Raw genomic sequence first — 20,984 nt, 5'->3', positions numbered from 1 at the left:
TCTCTGTTTTTTTAAATGTAAATGCTCATCAACAATGTCTGACTTGCTTACACAAGTTTTAAAAGAGAAAAAAAAAAGCGATACATTTTCCAACATGCAATCACACATTACTGGTAGCAAAACAGAGTCACAGTTAGAGAAGTGGAGCCCCTGGAAAAGCTGGATCCCACAGCTCAGTAGGACATTCCATAAATCAGGGATGTCCATCCTGAAGCCTTCCAGCTGCCACTGGGATGCTGTGTGATATGTTGTTTGTACTTTTATATATGTTTCTATCCCTCTGATTCTCTGCTGACTATTTTAAAGATTATGTTAAGTTTGTTCATTTTTTTTTATACCTTAATGTATTTGTAATATGATGAATCTTTGTCTTATGTAGTTTCTGTTGGCTCTGTGTTGGGTATCAATGGTGCACTGGAGCTGCTCTTTAAGGTCATCTGCCCTTATACAAGAAGGCACACGCAAACTATCAAGTAAGTCATTTGTATTATAAGTTTCATTTGTGTCTTGCTATGAGGGGCCTGTTAGCAGAGAGCTGATCTGAACTGAACGTGCAGCTTCTCTGTAAGTGAGGACAGACACACCAACTTCTGTGTGAACCGTAACTTGGTTGCTTTATAGAACTCAACATAAACACTTCAGTGTAACACGTCTGCAACTGGGACTTTTCATAGAGAGCCAAGATCCTCCCTGCTTTAAGTAACATACGGGGGAACAATCTCTGTCTGTTGTTTTCCAATAGGGCCCTCATAATAATTTCCTGCCTCTGTGTTAGTAGTGTTAGTGACAGACAGTACCTATGTGTTGAACCAATACAGGGGCCAGAACTGACAAATAAGTCTGGAGATGAATAAATATTTAATAAAAGAGGGGAAAAAGCACAACATTATGGAATAATAATAATAATAACAGCATGTTCCATTCCTTTATCTGGAAATGTCAGGCTTTAATTCAAATAGATTGGACCGGAGGCAGGACTGTATTTATTATTTATATGACTATTTTTAGAAGAAACAGAGCAGAAACATATCTCCCAAATTCTTAACAGCGCAAAGCTTCCTCACATCACATTTGTACAAGGTCTCTATATGATAACTCCGTCCCCACAAAGGACATAACCATCACTTTCTATGTCCAGTCCCTTGGCCAGATAAGATACATACCCAATGAAAACAGAAGACAGTGTTGACTTGAAACGTGACATAAGGCCTGATAAGGAAGAAGGGGGCTGATTAAATAAACACATCATGAGAGTGGCATACAGTGAACTCTTCCAAAAACACAGTAACATAACATTCTCAGAACTGGAACTTTGTATCTGTTCTTGGTACTATTGATTCTGTATAGATACCAATTTTAATGTATAGAGGCCCAATGGTACACTCCAGAAAATGTAGATAACAGAGTTAAAAGTGGTATGAGATGAATAGAATAGCAGTGTGCAGCTGATATATATATATATATATGAACTTTGGGGGAGTCGTCACTCTCGTCACTGGGTTCAACTATCCTGGGTGCAGTGTCCAAAATTTTGAAATAATTATTCAGTAAAGAAGGTCCGCACTCTCAGGACTTAAAGATTAAATAATGTTTTATTAACAAAAGACTAATGTTTCGGCCTCTCCGAGGCCTTTCTCAAAGTAACAACAGACAATAAAAAATGCATTAAACACCCATGATGGCGGGAAAAGTTAATTGGCTGACATGTCATCCTTGTCATCATCACAATGCATCCAATAACATAACAAAAAATACACAAAATATATCAATACTAAACATTAAGAAATACTAAGAAATACAGATAGTCATATCGCTGTTAAAACACCCCTTGTTTAAGAGAGGAGGATACTTAAAACCAAACTTTGTAACAGTTGTTATTTTCACTCGTAACTATTTAAATGTTTCAAAATACTAGGAAATACTGGTAATGTTACAAAGTAACAAATATGAGTCTAGATAGAAGATCTGATTTCATGCTCTCTGCATAGCAGTAGATAAAATACTGTCTATATTGTATTGCAGCGTGATCAGAGCTCTAAACAGGACCACATAATCAAATAGCACTTAATACCTCCCCTTTGCAACCTATCCATTAATGTCATTATTATATATATATATATACAGGTATGGGACCTGTTATTCAGAATGCTCGGGACCAGGAATTTTCCGGATAACGGATCTTTCCTTAATTTGGATCTTCCTTAAGTCTACTAGAAAATCATGTAAACATTAAATAAATCCAGTAGGCTGGTTCTGCTTCCAATAAGGAATAATTATATATTAGTTGGGATCAAGTGCAAGAGACTGTTTTATTATTACAGAGAACAAGGAAATAATTACACATAGTGCACATTACAAATATTTATTCTAATCCTGTAAATGTAAAGACCAACACTGATTATGTCTCTTGGTTTGTGGTAAACTGAACCTCCTTTATCTAGTTGCCTTTTAGTGAAAAGTACCAATTTAGTGCAAAGTATAAATGCTATGGTTGCTGGAAGAACTAGTGTCCTGTGCAGCATGCTTTACCAGTTCCAAGGGTCATCAGGTTGTTATATACAGTACATAGAAACTGTAATATCCAGGACACCCAATTCTTGCAGCAGACCGCTTGTCACTATATATATATATATATATATATATATATATATATATATATATATATATATATATATATATATAAATATATATATATATAAAATCTATTATATATACACATAAATGGTTACTTTTATACATTTATGCCATATCATAAAGTTCTGTTTTGGTGCGATTTAGCAGCCTGCAATGTCACAGACTTGAGACAGAGTCCCTTTTAACTTGGCTTATAAATTGCACAATTCATAAATAGGACTCTGGAGAACCAATTGCTGATTCAGTGATTCGTTTATTCAAAACAGGTGCATGACATGTTTTGGGCCCAGTGGCCCTTCCTCAGGTGCTTATACAAATGCTGTGGGTAACCCAGAACCCTTTTAAAATCATCAAAACCAAACAAGAGTGCCCATTATAAATTGCACCCATTGCACCCATTCAGTTATTATAAACAGCAGAAAATGTAGGATATTCTTTTAACAAAAAAATGTGTAAATTGTTGTTTTGGATTACTGAACTGATATAAGACACAGCCCAGGACATTGTTCTGTTAAGTCTATCTCCGTAACAGTTCAGCATTGTTATGTTTGGAATGGCAGACACGTGTGTAAGAATGCAGTAAACAAGCTTCTGTATAGAAAGCATTTGGGGAGCAGAGTGGATGCTTTTGTATTACAGTACAGAGGGGTTATTTTAGGGCAGTGCTTAGTTGGGCCCAAAGCAGTGGAGATTTGTGGTGTATTACTGACTTACTATACTATATACTGCTGAAACTACAGTAGGAAGACTAATAAGATTAGATCTGGTGCTAATAATTTCATTACCAAAAATTCTTTGGGCAAAATGGGTCATCCACACAAATTTTTTTTAGGCTTCTAGTATTCTGTGTTTTCACATGCCTGGGAATCACAGTCAGGGCTGGATTTACAGCCTGATCACAGCGCACGTCTTGTCTATTCCCTAAAACTTTATCCATCACAATTTTTCTTAAACAGCTCAAGCTTAAACTATAGTAGGAAGACTATTATGATTATTAATTATTGTGATCTTAATATGAGCTAGAGGGCTTCACAAATGATGTCCTTCATTGTATTCTTTTTTTTTCTTCTATAACTTTAGACGTATTCTGTCTCTTTCCAGTTTTCAAATGGGGATCACTGACCCCATCTAAAAAAACTAATTCTCTGTAAGGCTACTAATGTATTGTTATTGCTACTTTTTATTACTCATCTTTCTATTCAGGCCTCTCCTATTCATATTCCAGTCTCTAATTTGAATTAATGCATGGTTGCTAGGGTAATGTGGACCCTAGCAACCAGACTGTCTAAATTGCAAACTGGAGAGTTGCTGAATAACTAAAAAAAAAACAAATGCTCTGTAGGGCTACACATTTATTATTGTTGCTACTTTTTATTACTCATCTTTCTATTCAGGCACCCACTTCTCTTATTCAGATCAATGCATATTTGTTAGGGTAATTTGGACCCTAGATTCAAACAACAGTCCACAGGTGTTTGTGCTCCAAAAATGTAAATGACCCTATAGTGGAACAGTGGGCCCTGGGCAGATACCCCATTTGCCCTTTTATAAAAAGGTCATATCTCTTTGCAGAAAGAATATGTGAATGTGTGCATTTTGTTATGCCCCTTCCATATAACATTAACTCTGCACTGTGCAACCTCTCTGTCTGTGGCTTGAGCTGCTGACATTAAATGCAAATTGTGATGGGCAAAGCTTTAGGGAAAAATACAAGACATGCATTGGGATTGCAGGCATATGGAGGTAGAAACAGAGAAAAAACACAGAATACTAAAAGCCTAAAATTTGGCTACCCCAAGGAAATCAGGTTGTTGGAAATTACTTTATAATTACTATAATATAATAGCACCAGATCTGTTTTCAATGCAAAAAGACAGGAGCTTCCCTGAACATTCGGTTCAAACCTTGCGGAATAAAGATTTCTCTTCTCTGAGGCAGATTTGGAAAGATGAGTTGTCCTACATACTGCACCTTAAGGAAACAAGAAAATGACAAGTTTTTTAAGAACTCTGTCCAATTTTTAAGTAGTAATGATTAAAAAAGTCTTTGTCTTTGTAAAGCAGGAAACAGATGGTATATTTTCTAAGCAAGCCAATTTGTTTTAACGAGAATGTCTTTTAATTAAGTACAATTACTCACTGTAACAGAGAAAGGAATACATAAAATGGAGCCATATAAGAGTGACTTACAAATTCACAACATGTATTTCATATGGAATGCACCAAATGTGGAACCTTTCAAACATCTGATATGTTGATTAATTGCTGCCCTTTTAGCCAAGTTTCCCCAAAAGCAGCAGTTTAAAGTCTAAAATAGAATAAAGCTAGAAATGATGTAGTTTGTATAGTAAACATAAACATGAACTTACTGCACCACAATCAAACAAATGATTTATGCTTTCAAAGTTGGCCACAGGGGGTCCCCATCTTGTAACTGTTCAACATCTTTGCAAGACCAAGACTGTGCACATGCTCAGCGTGGTCTGGGCTGCTTAGGGATAAGTTATCAAAACAGCACAAGTCAAATAATATCTGCCAGAAGCCAATACAGCAAGATTAATGATCAGAATATGCAGACTGCACTGGGTCCTGTGTTATCATGTAACCTAATGTGGATTTTATAGTTTTTGTATTGTTTAATACAAACTTTCTCCAACTCTGCAGAACCAGTGGCTGCAGCAATTTATCCTCCAAATAGAATCCCTGTTTATCTGTTTAAATCAGGCTCCATGATGCAGCTGGAGTTGGAAACAGTAAGGGCAGACACACTGCTATTTCGGGAGATTAGTCGCCCAGCGACAAATTGCTTCTTTTTCGGGTGACAAATCTCCCCGAACTGCCTAAAGGGGTTGTAAAGCCAAAATAAAATCCAATACAAATCTCTACACAGTCGCCGACTGCTCTACAGGGAAACAAACAAAGCTGCTTCAGTTCTGCATGGCTGGGAAGTAAGGAGGGGGGCTCTCCCTGCAGTTCATAAGTATGATTGTTTCCCTGTCCAGCAGTTAGGGACCATCTGACAATTCCAATCCACAGCAGTAAATGAAGGGAGAATTTGACTACAAACAGTCAGGTTTCTTATAAAAACGGTACACATTTTATAATTAAAGTATATTGGAGGTTTCTTTTTCATTAAAAAAACTAAAAATTGGATTTAAGTTTTTTCTTAAATCACATGCCCTGTAAATAAGGACACAATAAGTTTACTTGTTACTTTGCAGATTTGCCTTTATGTCCACTCTTTACCCTTACATCTAGTTGATCTAGAGTAAGAAAAATAAATCCATCTGAAGCCTTCTCCAGTTTCCCTGGGAGGTAACACCAAAAGGCACAGGTGGCATTTTTTACAGAACTTGTAGTGGTATTAAAACCATTTGTAGAATGTATTCTATTGTATAAAAATAATGAGAAATGCCGCTGTGAAGGTTCAGGCACTGTATGCTGGGGTGCCCGATCTGCAGTTAAGCTTCAACTTCCAGCTCCTGTACTGAAAATATCTAATAACTTCAATTTATCAACAATTTTTGCAAAAGGTTGTTCATGGTGCTGTCCTCTCAAAATACCCAAAACAAGCTCTGAACACATGTATTCGTTAGGAACCCACAAACAATAACCGTACCATACTTGTGGCAGTTGTCTTGTTGTGAATTGTAGATCCAAATTAAAAATAATCCATAGTCAGGGGTGCATACTGCAGTCAGGGGCCCCATGATGGAATAAAGCAATTTGCAGGTCATATTTGGGGTTGGCATGTAAATGTTGGTGGGGTTTGGGCTGATTATGGGTAGAGTTTTGGAATGATTAAGGAATGGCAGAACATGGGTGCAGCCATACATTTAAGGGGCTTTTTTCAGGGACCACATTTTGATGGCAGTGCCCATCACCCAAAAAGGCCTAGGTGACCTGTGGACTAATAATTGGGAGAGCCAACCTAGTAGAATGATGTCCTATGATTGATGGCAGCCCTGTTTTGAGGGCCACTTCTTGTAACTGTGATTAAAACACCTTCTTTCATTTTCCAACATCAAATGTTTAAGTATTATGTGTGCTAATGGAAGCAATGTAGTGACATTTTCTTAGAGCTTGCACCTGTATAAAGGTCACTGGTCAGACTCTGCCTTGTTCTTATGTCTGCTGTAAGTATAGGGCTCAGGAGGACCTTTAAAGCCTACTGCTTTATAAATTACATGCATAAAAGGGGTGTGTAATGGAATGCCCTCATCCCTCAAATATGCCAACCCCTTCATCAGTGCTGCCAAACACTGTGTGTGCTGTAGTTCCTAGATATGAAAAAAATAAAATGCGTTTTGAATTATTGGCAAAACTAACAATCATTTTTTGTAATCTTTAGGGCAGCAATTGAAGCCCTCGCAGCTCTTCTTAAATCAAGTAAGTTCACATTTAATGTATACTATGAATTCCCTTTACAGCCAAATCAATAGAGATGCCCTGCAACTCAATTAAAATGTAATGACAGACATGTAGAAAGCATACAATGGAGATTAAATCAGATGCACCTGCAGGAGACACCACGTGTATAATAAACAAAACAAATACAAGCTTCGAATGCCATTTCACTAAACTGGGCCACTGTGTCCATGGTTAACGAATAAACACTGCTGTAACAGTGCTGCTGAAAGGTTTCTGCATTCTGCATATCGATTCAGTGAGATAGAACAAAGATCAAGACTATATGTATTCATTTATTATCAGTCCCCTCTTAAACAGTGGATCAGGTATTGGGAAAAAAATACACTGCCAAGAGGAAAAAGAGTACTAAAAAGCGGGGGGCTATCTCAATCAATATTTGTTCTAGGTCACAGCTACAAATTAAATCAGAAATGTGCTATCTAAAGCCCCCTGTAATTCCACAGCTGATTTACAGTGAGGACACGTATTTGAAGCTGGAGGCACATACTATATGTTTCTATTCCATAATTTCAATGCTGTGTAAAAGAACCTGAAAAAGTAGGTTGTGTTACTGAGCTTGACTGCTGAGAGTGTGTCACGTGAAACTCTCGCGCTATTGCTGTATAAGTTGTTCACCCCTAACAAGCAGTTACAGTTTTGACTATGAAGATTTTCATTCATCCAGGTCATGGTATATCTAGTATAGGTAAATCTATTCATTTTCTGCTTGCGTGAAGGTTAATTCTTGTTAATCACAGCATTTCGATTAAAACAGCAGTCTACTCGTAAACTGTTTTATTACAGAATTCCCCCTCCTGAGACTTGGCTGGTATTAGGGCCAATCAGTGTACTTCTACAGGAAATACTCAGGAATTCGTAGATATTACTGTTTACATTTACAGGAGCAATTAAGTAGAATAAAAAAAGAAAAGTGTAATAAAAAAAGTGTGTGAAGTATGCAGTGAAATGCATTGAACTTTTTTGGTGGGGGGCAGGATTGCCACCAAAAGAGTTACTTTGCTAGAAAAAAAACATTACTTCAGATGTCAGCTCTATGAAGAGTTACAATGGGCCATTGTGATTGGATTAGTGGAAGAGTTTATATGCCGAGGACTTCCCACACCAGTCAGTTGAACTGAAGAAGCTGCTCGGATGAGTAGTGAAATGTCTTCATTGATTACTCAGCAAGTCCAGTTGTTTTTAGATTTACCTATACTAGATACAGTTACAGTTTTGTTTCAACTTCTGCAAGTCACTATTAGCCAAGTTTAATGGCAAGTGAAAGGGGCAAGATTAAAAAGACTTCTAGAATCCATCTTTATAGTCATTTTAGTATGCATTTAAGAATATTTACACTTGTTTTGTGCAATCTAGGTCTTACAGTGTGGGGGAAGGGGTCCCCAGCTATATAAGGGCTGTGACTGGCTATTTGGTAGCTCTTATGTGTACTGGCAGCCTAAAGGAGGCTCTGTTTGGCAGTACACCTGGTTTTTAATGCAACCTAATCTTGACTCCAAGTCAGGAATTCAAAATTAAGCACCTGCTTTGAGGCAACATCCACCTGTAATCCAAGGGGTTGGTGAGCAACATGTTGCTGGCAAGCCACTGATTGGATATCACTGTCTTACAGGGTTGGTAGTAAGGGATGGGAGAAAGGGCCATGAGTTATCAGTTATGGGGGCCTTCTGTCAGAAAATGGACATGGTTAAATAAAATGTACATATTAACACAATGATGAGTATTTAAAGGGGACACATTGTTATTGTAAAACAAATACTGAAATTGCAGTGGCCTTTTAATTTAATAAATTTATTGTTGAACTGCTCTAAAGTTCCCCCACTAATCTAATGCATCCCACCAAAAGCAGAAAACACCAGAGAGGTTCAGGCTAAATATTCATGATATTATTATTACTTTTTTACACTGCTGGCCCCATGATTCCACATTGCTCTTGGCCTCCCTCTGTCTTGCAGCTTATCTTTCAGATGTGTTGTTCCTCTGTTATCTAGCATGCAAATTACAAGCCCTAATGCCATCAGACACATTACCATCAGTCTGTTTGTCAGCTTAAAACATCGCGGAAATGGCATAACATATGATTGGATTGACACCTGCAATACTTGTGTACGATCAGATAAAATCAGCAACAAAGTGTTATTATTTAAAACAAGGTTCGGTTTATTTTTAGTTCCCATCTCATTTTCTGCTTGCGTGAAATTCTTGTTAATCACAGCATCTCGATTAAAACAGCAGTCTACTCGTAAACTGTTTTATTACAGAATTCCCCCTCCTGAGACTTGGCTGGTATTAGGGCCAATCAGTGTACTTCTACAGGAAATACTCTGGAATTCGTAGATATTACTGTTTATATTTACAGGAGCAATTTAGTAGAATAAAAAAAGAAAAATGTAATACAAAAAACTGTGTGACGTATGCACTGAAATGCATTGAACTTTTTTGGTGGGGGGCAGGAGAGCCACCAAAAGAGTTACTTTGCTAGAAAAAAAACATTACTTTCTGGCTTTTACATAGTTATACTGTATGTACTTGTTTGTAATTGAAGTTTAAAAAATTTTTTTCTAGCATTATCTATGCTGTTTGCCTGCCTAAATCATACTTAACATCAATTTGATCCGAAAGAAGGTAATAAAACTCGATCTTAAGCTATCTCCAGTTTGCCTTGGATAGGGAAAATATCCTTTCTATGTCCAAATGGCAAATGGATCAGCGCAGGGTACTAGTTTTTATCTTAGTGTGTTCATATCTACAATACAACTGCTTCAGATAGAATGCTACAAATGGAACAGAAAAACACACTTTTATGAAGATGTAACCTTCTTTTTTCTACTCTCAAAGGATGCTTGTGTGTCCTCTTAAAAAGGCCTTCTCAAAAAAGTATCAAAACATTTAGGTATATATATATACTCTCTCCAATGAGTATCCGCACTCAAAGGCTGCTGCTGATGGCGGGGTGCACGGTGATTGTATATATCTCAATTATCAGTAGACCAGCACTCCCTTTTAAAATGTAATATTTTTTATTATTGTCATGGTATCAAACCGACGTTTCGGTCCACATTAGGACCTTTTTCAAGGATGAATATATATATCTTTATATATATATAAATGTAAGGTCCTAATGTGGACCGAAACGTCGGTTTGATACCATGACAATAATAAAAAATATTACATTTTAAAAGGGAGTGCTGGTCTACTGATAATTGAGAGATATATATATATATATATATATATATATAAATTCCCCTGATTTTATGTTTTCCCGGTGACCACAAAAGAATGGTATAAATTCTGGTAAAATGTGAAATCCAGAACAAAAATAACTAACCTTACCTCCCTAAGTCAGAGAGAAAACCAGGCATGTAAAATTTCAGGGTTTGACTGTAGTTTGTTGGTGGCCTAAAGCTGTTTTCCATTCTTGGTACTGGAAAGTGATCCAGAGTTATGGTAAGTATTTGGGTCACTGCTGCTCAGTGTGCCACAGCCATAAAGACATACAGTGTCTCATATAATGAGCCCAACTGTTCAGGTCAGTTTTTACTCCAATGTAGTATCCAGAGCTCAGAGAATGTGATGTTTGTACATCAGAAGGTGCTGTTTTTATATCAAATCCAGCATTTAACTGACTGCTGTATGACTTCTTTTCACTATTTAGTATGCATAATAAGTCATTGCAGTACATTTACATATCCATCCCTGCATGCACCTGCTTCAGATAATAGCAGTTATTCGTACTGCATAACTCTGGGCAGGGTCGGACTGGGGGGTCCGGGGCCCACCGGGACTGGTGTCCAGGGCCCCCCTCTGGCCCCCGCTACCTACTTGTTAGGCGAATCCTTGCTCGGCGCCCCGGCGGCGCATCGCGCATGCGCAAACGGCGTGCATACGCAAACGGAAACGGCGCTCGGCGCGCATGCGCAAACGGCGCTGCTATGCGCCAAAATTTTTTTTATTATTTTTTTAAAAACTGTTTGGGAGAGGGGGACTGGCCCGGCGGGGCCCACTAGGGTCGGGGCCCAACGGGTATTTTCCCGGTATCCCGCCGGGCCAGTCCGACACTGACTCTGGGTCTTGGCCTCTGTGCCTTAAACTGGCCATAGATGTTGAGATTTTTAAAAGATCAGATCCTGATCGTGAGACCACGATCTTCTCAGAACGATCGTACGATCGTACGAATTTACCATCAACTAAAAAGACCAATTTGCCAGGAAAACAAAGGGGAGCTGCCTGCTTGGCCCTGCAAACATAGATAGATTGCACTGGGACCGACAAAGATTTTTTGACCTGGCCGATCAATTTCCTGACAGATGTCGGCCAAAAAATCGTAAGATGTACGATCGTTTGAATCCCACTAACCGCACAATAATTTCAAAGGTCGTTCGGCAAGAAGAATCGTCGCGTCTATGGGGAGCTTTAGTCACTTTACAATCCCTCGGTGACATCACAGACCAGGGATTTACATTCTACTATACGTTTCTGATGAACTGGACAATTTAATAACTTTAATTCTTTACATTCTTCGAATATGACGGAAGCCTGGAGAGATCAAAGCTATTTGGGAGATAAACACTCATAATAAAAGCAAGTCTTTACTTGTAATGGCAAATTCTCTCAGCACATCTTACACTTGTTTTTATTACAATGCTTTCAATAAATAATGATCTGCTGTCTTCAAGCGTTGTCTTTTTGTTAGCAGAAAAAGCCTAGAAAGCTTCATAAAGCTGTTGAATTTATATGGTGACATTTTTTGAGAACCTTTACTGGACCAAAAGGGGAACCTTTGGACTATACAACAAAGCAGACTGAGAGTAATGCATAAAGATAAGCAGAATGATATCTGACTTTTGTGAATATGACGTAAAAAAACTGCATTTCATAGAGAGTACTCCCCTAAAAAAGCATCAGTGCTAAGGCAGACACAAAAGTAGGAGACATTTTTTCCATTCCATTTAATATCTAATTCTGATGATACTCATAAGTCACAAATACACTGTTTCTAGTTTTGAAAACTTTCCCATTTGCATTTAAATTAGTAACACAGACTGTTATAACAGTTTGGAAGATTTTTTTGTAGTGGGTGTATCAAATGTAGAAGGGTATCGCTTTGTACAGGCAAATTCACTAAAATGCGGATTTTACCAGCTCAGACCAGGTGAGTTGCACTGCAGTGCATAGATCTTCCTCAATATCCTGTTACTTACATCATATTCTAAGTGGAAAAAGCATCAAAGTTCAAAAAACGCTGGAGTCTTTTCCTTTTTTCAGAGTGATAGCCTGCAAAAGTCCTTAAAAAAATTTTTTTTTTGGTAACCGGTTTCCCCCATACATTTTCTAACAATGGGCTTATGTGTAGGGCATTATATTAACTCTAATGTCTTTATTAAGGTTCCCTGGACATGTGTAATTAACAGTGGAAATTTAAAGTATTTGCTGCAACATATAACATAAAGATGTCCATTCAGCTTTAAATTGACCACATTAATCTGAGTGCAAGACCTCTAGCGAATTTGCACTAGTCAGAAATGAGGCTAGCACATCTTCACTTTGAATTGCTCACATTGCTGAAGTAACACTAAAGAAAAGTCTCCAGCGTTCAGTGCCCATTACAAAAACTGTCTTTAGTGAATTTGCGTTTACTGATCGAATTTTCGCCTGCCGAAGTGTAGCAATGGGTGCAAATCAGTCGATGTCGACTTTTTGCCGGTTAGTGAATCTCGAACCTGGCGAGGTCATATTGAAGTCAATGACAGAATTTGAACATATCGTGATCTGCGTTGGGTTTAGACCAATCCGAAAAATAATTGGCCAATCCGAAAAACAATTGTTGCTGGTAAAACAAAATTTGATGCCCATTGACTTCTATGTGTTTAGCAATTTTTTTCCAGTTCCATAAATTTTTCAGCTACGCAAATAGTACAGCTCATCACTAGGGGCATGAACACTTCCCAACTTGTGTATCATCCACAGGCCCACATTTTGAGCCTGTGTGCGGCTGTCATGAATTCAGGTAGCCAAATGCAGGCTATGGAAGATAAACATGACACTGGGTGCAAACTGCAAAAAACATGGTGAACAAGCTTATAAGAAGAAGCAAAACGACATTACCTTTGTTTAGCTATCCCAATATATTAGGAAGTGCCAAGAAGACCCCTGGTTCATATTTAAACTAAAAACACAAAGTCACATTTATAATTTACTAAGTCCTGTGTGGCAAATTAATATAGTTAATAGTTACATAGTTACATAGTTAAATCGGGTTGAAAAAAGACAAAGTCCATCAAGTTCAACCCCTCAAAATGAAGACCCAGCATCCACACACACACCCCTCCCTACTTTCACATAAATTCTATATACCCATACCTATACTAACTATAGAGCTTAGTATCACAATAGCCTTTGATATTATGTCTGTCCAAAAAATCATCCAAGCCATTCTTAAAGGCATTAACTGAATCAGCCATCACAACATCACCCGGCAGTGCATTCCACAACCTCACTGTCCTAAAGGGGTGGCCTCTGGTACGTTGATCCACTTTATGGGTAAAAAGGTCCCCTGCTATTTGTCTATTATGTCCTCTAATGTACTTGTAAAGTGTAATCATGTCCCCTCGCAAGCGCCTTTTTTCCAGAGAAAACAACCCCAACCTTGACAGTCTACCCTCATAATTTAAGTCTTCCGTCCCTCTAACCAATTTAGTTGCACGTCTCTGCACTCTCTCCAGCTCATTTACATCCCTCTTAGGGACTGGAGTCCAAAACTGCACTGCATACTCCAGATGAGGCCTTACCAGGGACCTATAAAGAGGCAAAATTATGTTTTCATCCCTTGAGTTAATGCCCTTTTTTTTTTATACAAGACAGAACTTTATTTGCTTTAGTAGCCACAGAATGACACTGCCCAGAATTAGACAACTTGTTATCTACAAAAACCCCTAGATCCTTCTCATTTAAGGAAACTCCCAACACACTGCCATTTAGTGTATAACTTGTATTTATATTATTTTTGCCAAAGTGCATAACCTGCATTTATCAACATTGAACCTCATTTTCCAGTTTGCTGCCCAGTTTCACAACTTAGACAAATCCCAAAGTGGCAGCATCCTGCATGGAACCTATAGTTCTGCACAATTTAGTGTCATCTGCAAAAATAGAAACAGTACTTTCAATGCCCACCTCCAGGTCATTAATAAACAAGTTGAAAAGCAAGGGACCTAGTACAGAGCCCTATGGTACTCCACTAACAACACTGGTCCAATTAGAAAATGTTCCATTTACCACCACTCTTTGTAGTCTATCTTTTAGCCAGTTCTCTATCCAGGTACAAATACTATGTTCCAGGCCAACATTCCTTAATTTAACCAGTAACATTTTGTATGGCACTGTTTCAAAAAATAAATAAATAAATAATAAAAAAAAAATGATGATGCCTAGTGGGCGGAATTATGGTCTGATATCAATGGGGCATGATCACAACTGAAAAAAGTTTTGCCTCTAGAAAAACATAATATACAGCTGCAGCATGTCTGCTTTCAGGCTAGGCAGGGAATTGTCCTGGCTTCATACATTTTGGGGCAGATGCATCAAAGTGTGGGATAAGAGCTCACCACATTAAAATACACACTTTCTATTCATTCCTATGTGATGTTTAAAACATATGTTTTAAATGGTCAACCCTAACTTTTAGCCATTGATAAATAAATATATTTCTAAAACTCCCAAAGGAATGAATAGAAAGTCGGTGAGTTTCTGTGTTGAGCGCTAATCCAACACTTTGATAAATAGTCCCCCATTTTAACCCTTTCTACAACATTGTCCCTTTCTGTTCAATTTTTGCCCTAAAAATATATTAAGCATAAATTAGCCATAATGAAAATAATTCCCAAATTATTAATGTAGGTGAAATTTCATGATGCCTTGTCTGCCTATTTTTGTGTAAAAGTGCATCTTTTGGAATGATTCTATTGGGTTAGCTAAGGCATTGCATAACGGTTTAATTAGGTCCCTGTTGACTGTATTCCATGTTATAGTCTGCCACTGTGAATGACTCTGAATAAAATATCTAAACATTATATAAACAAGAAAGAGTGTGAAGGAACTCCTCTCATGTTGCAATCACATTGGCCTGGGGTGGTAATCCAGACTGAAGTTCTCTGAGCACTATGTCTGGTAGATGGGGGAGATATACTGTACAAGCATGGAAAGCATGATTTATTAGAAGAAGTCTGACTTATTGAACTATTGATCCACTGGTGCCTTTCTGGGTGAGCATGTTTGTTCAATAAGAGATCTCTTAACTGACATATTTCTCTCTATATATAGCAAAATAGCTCCAGTAGATATTTTAATATACAGCAAATGTATCCCCTTTAAACTTGCTGCCAAACAATTGTCTTTCAAAACAGTGCCATGTATTTGTGTTATATGAAAACTACAAAATATATGGTAAGGGGATCATATGCGATTTAAAGAATGTTGTAATTTTGATGTTTTGTCACAATAAGGGGGTTATTTATCAAGGTCTGAATTTATCTCAGTATTTCTAATATCCAACTCCAAGCAACTCCAAATTCCCGAATGGACCTTATTTATGAAGAAAAAAGACCGAAAAAATAGGGTTGGGCAAAACTTCTGAGCTTTCCCCCGAAAACTCAGAATTTTTTGCGCCAAAACCCCGTAATCATATGGATATCGGTATGGACATCAGCGCAGACACTGAGACCTTCCTCAAGAGCTTTAAATGCCAGGGTTTCCGATTCAGAGTTTTTAGACCATCTGACCTTAATAAATCTCGAAAAATACGAAATATTTGAGGTTCAGATATTCGGAGCTTGATAAATAACCCCCTAAATATTGAAGCCACGAGTTGCTGCGGTCAAGATCCTAATTATAATATATCACACTGGTGTGTTCTTATTGGATTTGCTTTTTATTTAATTTTTTTAATCTCTATTTTATTAACTTAAATTTCTCCTAACGGTGTACAGTCAACAAAACTGAACAGCAGGTGGCCCTGCTTTAAATTTATTATATTAGGAGCCTAAAAATGACTAATATCTAAAACTATGAATAAAAAGTACATTGAAAGAGCTCTTGGCAATTTTACATGCATTTGTTTCAAGGGTTTACATTTCTGTTAAAGGGGTTCACATATATATTATTCTGCTTACTTTTAACTCTGAAGGAGACAGACTTTGCTAAGGTATCATCACTGCTTCCAGTTGAGATGGTGCCCATGTTGTTGTTCATTCTGCCTATCTACTAGCTATAAACTCTTGGTGTCCCTATACATCATTAGATCATGCTGTCCTTTCTGCCAGTAAGTGGTGGAAAGGGCTGTATATTGGGGTTTAATGATGAGGCAATTTCTAGGTTTGATGACTAGATGTAGCTGAAGTTATTTAGAAGGTCAAATGATTTCATTGAGTTGGCGGGGGATTACAAGGGGGTGGACACTAAGAAAAGGTATAAAAAGGGGAGTTCCAGAGGAAATTTAGAATTGGAAGACAGTTCTCACAGGAAGTCATCTGACCGGTAAAGGCAATCCAACAGGAAGAGGCAGGAAATTATCTTATGAAGGGCCTAGCTTGTATAATGGCACACTAAGTAGTGTGAGGGGAGATAGTATAATTATAATGGGCAGCTGTAGCCCCCATCAAGTAGTAAGGGGGTGTAGTGACCCAGCAGATAACCCACCAGTCAAGGTTGGAGTAGATAGTTAGGACACAGGTAGGAAATCTGTGATAGGTGTTGGAGTCCCACTGCAGAGCACCTGGCAAGGCTGGTGTTTGGGCTAAGCCTTATAAAGGGGGAGTGCTGACTGTAACCCTAGGGAGACAATGGAGGATGATGATGGTAAGAGTGGAAAGGGACACTGGAGGGACCGGAAAGTATACTTTGTATTGACATGTGTGTGAACTGTAAAGACGTGTGCTGTTGTGAAGTAACAAGTATGCCTGTGTGAATCTTGGTGAAAGAAGAAAATAAAGTTTTGTAGTTTTACACCTCACTGTACCTTCATGGTTTCTTAGTGTGGGTGATGGTAATCGCAGAGAGTTACTGCCGATACATACCTATTTGCTGGCTATAAACTCTTGGAAGCCCATTTATTAAAGGTCAAATTTAGTACTATTAGAGCTTTTTGAAACCACGATTTCCTCTAAAAGCCATGAAAGTTATTAAAAGATCCAAATATAAAAAGTGCTAAATGGTCCAAAAAAACAAAAAAAACAACAACCAAATCTCTGATTTTTGTGGACAATTAAAAAAAAATCCAATAGGATCAGCACTTTTTTTCTGCGGTTTTTACTCTTAATAATCACAATTTTTTTTGAGTTTTGGCGAAATAAAAGAAGCTAATTTTTAGAGAAAAAATAGGATTTGTGGAAAAAAAGGACATCCAAACGTTGGTAAATATGCCCCTCTGTGTCCCTAGATCTCATTAGATCTAGGACTACATTATATATTGCCTAAACTACAAAATTACAATAATTACAATATCTCCAACATATACAATATCTTGGAGTCTCTGGGCGTCATTTTTGCGGGGGAAACTCTGTGAAAAATTTCGCTCATCACTAACCGTAACTTTCTCCAATACTGTTGATGTAAATTTAAATACAGTAGAAGCGTGTAACCAATGGATAATACATCAGTGCTAGGGAAAGGATAAATCCTCTTACTAACAAGTGAATTTATTTTGGGATACATACAGTACGGTACATGATTAAAACAGGGTTGTATGCATTTTCGTTCTGCTCCGCACACTGCATTTATTGTAGGTCCCCTATGTCAGATGTTATAAATCAGAACAGGGGTATAGGAATCCTCCTTATACAAAACAAATTTAATGCTAGCCTTTTAGAATATAAACAGTGTTCTCTTTAATATACAACAGCATCCCTTATTGAAAATAAAATATACTTTCCTTCCATTTATGACCACATGGTGATGCTGTTATATAAGTTATAAAAAACTTATTTTTCCTTATTTCTTCCTGAGCTCTTTATTTTAGGAGAATAATTTGTTTATCAGTGTGTTCTTTTAATCTAATTTCATTGAGTTTTGTTATCCCATATTTTCTGCGCTTTTCAGCACTAACAGCTTGCACTGCTTTAAGAAAATTAGCTTAAATTGTTCTCTCAGGCTTTCTCCATGGTGTTTTTTTTAAGGGGGGCTCATATAGCACAAACAGATTTGCAGTAGGTACAAAAGGCAAGGGCTGTAGTAGATACAATTGTATTTTGCCACAATTTCTACTGTTTACTTGTTTTATTTTTTTGGTTAGATGGATTTCTTATACTGTCTGGTTATTCCCGGTTTCCAAGCTTGTTTTATAATGTGTTCAATTATATGATTCCTATAGCAACAGAATGCAGTTACAACCACATGCCCTTTAATAGTAAATGTATGAATGTATAGTAAATGTCAGTATTTTTGGCTAGTTATAACGGAGAGGTGTCATCACTTGCTAGTAGAAATGCACGTAAGGCTGGCAGGGTGCCACAGAGCAGATTGTTGCATGGGAAGCAGTTTTGAGCCAGAGCAGAGAAAGGACCTTTTCAAGCTTCAGCTTTGTTTGAGAAAACTTTTTGGCAAACAATGTAGACCAAGATTCTGAGTCTGATAATTTTCTGAATTGTTTTGCGCATCTCTAGCAGTAAGTTATCTAGAATATTAGAAGTTTCAGTTTTAACCATACCATATCATACTGCAATTATCTTTCTATAAAAGTCCAAAAACATACAGGTTAACTGATTCCTGATTAAAATTATCATAGTGTATGTGAATGTGATAGGAAGCTTAGATATTACTGGGGCAGGGCCTGCAGAACATGTCCACACTATACTATTTTCATTTAATGACCTATAGCAGTCAGATCAAAGCTAATTACTGATTGGCTGGTTAGGGTACAGAATGGGTTCAAATTTGCCCGGTGTTGGTTAGTGAGCCTCCAGACAAAGATAGCAGAGTGAAAGATCCAGATTCATCTTTAACATACCCGGAATTGGCAGTGCTTGCAATCACCCTTTATTGGTGTTTATCACATGTTTTGGAAGCTAGTCCCTTTTTAAAGTAATAACAAATAATATATAAAAACACTTTAAATAGCATAAAGTCCATAAGTCCCCTTCACCTCAATTAACTGCGTGATTGATGGGTAGTGATGGGCGAATTTATTCGCCAGGCGCAAATTTGCGGCGAATTTGCGCCATTTGCTGCGAATAAATTTGCCAAACGCCTGCAAAAATTCACCAGCATCAAAAAAAAAATGGACGCCGGCGTCAAAAACGAGACACCAGCGCCATTTTGTGAATTTTTCACCGTTTCTCGAATTTCGCTAATTTTTCGGCGAAGTGGCGCAAAATCACCCATTACTATTGACGGGACAAATCCACCCTTTGAGTCCATGTGATAGCTCATGTTCAGTCCCTCTGCTTTTTCTCAGCTTCTTTAGGTGGAGATAACACAGTCCCTGTCAGTTTCCACATCTGCTGCGTATCATGGAGCATTCTGGAAGAGGCCTACCTACCCTCTAGAATTTTAATTCTAGGGGAGAAACACTTTTGCTCTGATATTTTCCTGCTCATGGTGTACAAAATGATGAGAGAGCTGTTTATATGGCAGTAAAAAAACACTAAGAAACAACTTTGTCTTACTATTAATTGCTATGTTGGAGGGGTGCTTATTCAACATTCTTCCATATTTTCACAAGTATGGAAAACAGCACAAAGTTTAAGGCAAAAATACTGTACCTTTTAGGCAGTGACTGCAGCACAATAGAAAGAGAGTTCCCTGATTATTGATAACAATGAGGGGCAGATTTATCAAGGGTCGAAGTGAATTCGAGGGAATTTTCTAAACAAAATCATTTGAAATTCGAAGTAATTTTTTGGATACTTCGACGATCGAATAGGATACAACTTCGAATTTACTTCAAATTCGATTCAAAGTAAAAATGTTTTGAATATTTGAATATTCGATAATCAAAGTACTGTCTCTTTAAAAAAACGTCGACTTCAATACTTCGCCAAATTAAACCTGCCGAAGTGCTATGTTAGCCTTTGAGGATCTTCTAGACCATTTTTCTAAGTCTTTCACATCAAAGTAAAATTGTTCGATGTAATCGTTTGATCAAACAATTTTAGTTTGATCGTTTGATTGCCAAATTCGGTAAACAATCCTTCAACTTCTAAGTATTTTAATTTGATGATCGAATTTCGAAGTATTTTTTACTTCGAAATTCGACCCTTGATAAATCTGCCCCTTACTGTTGAACACAGAAAAGGACAAAAGTACTAATATAATGGCGCTTGAAGCTTAGATATTTTATAAAAGGCAGTACCTGGAAATGCCATTTAATACTATATATACATTTACATACAACATATTTGCAATGTCAGTGCCATGGCCTGCTATTTACAGTCATCCTACAACAGTTGGTGGTATCTGAAATATTATACTTTTTATTACTATATGAAAATGTATTATTTATATATTAAAAGAGATTAGGTAAAAATTGAAAATGTAGTGGCAATTTAAATGTTAAGAATCGTTACTACAAGATTAATGATATTGCTTGTAGTAAGCAACTTCTGGAAGTTGAGATCTTCCACTCAAACAGCTAGGAACGGCTTCATAGCTTCATGTTTTAAATATCAGTATTTTGCAGTAGAGGGCAGAGAATGAAGCATCTTATAAAAACTCATCGGGAATAGCTCAGTGATTAATTCTCCCTAAGAAATAATACAGGCCTCTAATATGCACTTAGGGAATAGAGTAATGTCCTACTCTGCAGTGCCAATCACTAGCTATGGATGCTTTTTCCAATTCAATCATAGTGTAATTGCAGTACCTTTTTTTGCAAAATGAAAACAATGCACATAACGGGGAGTTACTTTGAAAAGGGGTTCACTTGCATTATAT

The 20,984-nt window shown here is 37.4% G+C and overlaps 1 protein-coding gene across 1 annotated transcript in view; it reads left to right on the top strand.

Annotated features, from left to right (window-relative positions):
• Positions 1-20,984, top strand: part of agbl1.L (AGBL carboxypeptidase 1 L homeolog) — a 264,376-nt gene that overhangs the window by 37,744 nt on the left and 205,648 nt on the right. Inside the window, exons 5-6 of the mRNA XM_018253224.2 lie at positions 380-473; positions 6,985-7,022. Of these exons, the coding sequence (XP_018108713.1) occupies positions 380-473; positions 6,985-7,022 (132 nt within the window). The remainder of the gene's footprint in view (positions 1-379; positions 474-6,984; positions 7,023-20,984) is intronic.

This window comes from Xenopus laevis, chromosome 3L (assembly GCF_017654675.1).
Source record: "Xenopus laevis strain J_2021 chromosome 3L, Xenopus_laevis_v10.1, whole genome shotgun sequence".
Classification (NCBI taxonomy): Eukaryota; Metazoa; Chordata; class Amphibia; order Anura; family Pipidae; genus Xenopus; species Xenopus laevis.
Note: the sequence above shows the minus strand (reverse complement) of the source record. Positions and strands in the feature narration are given on the sequence as shown.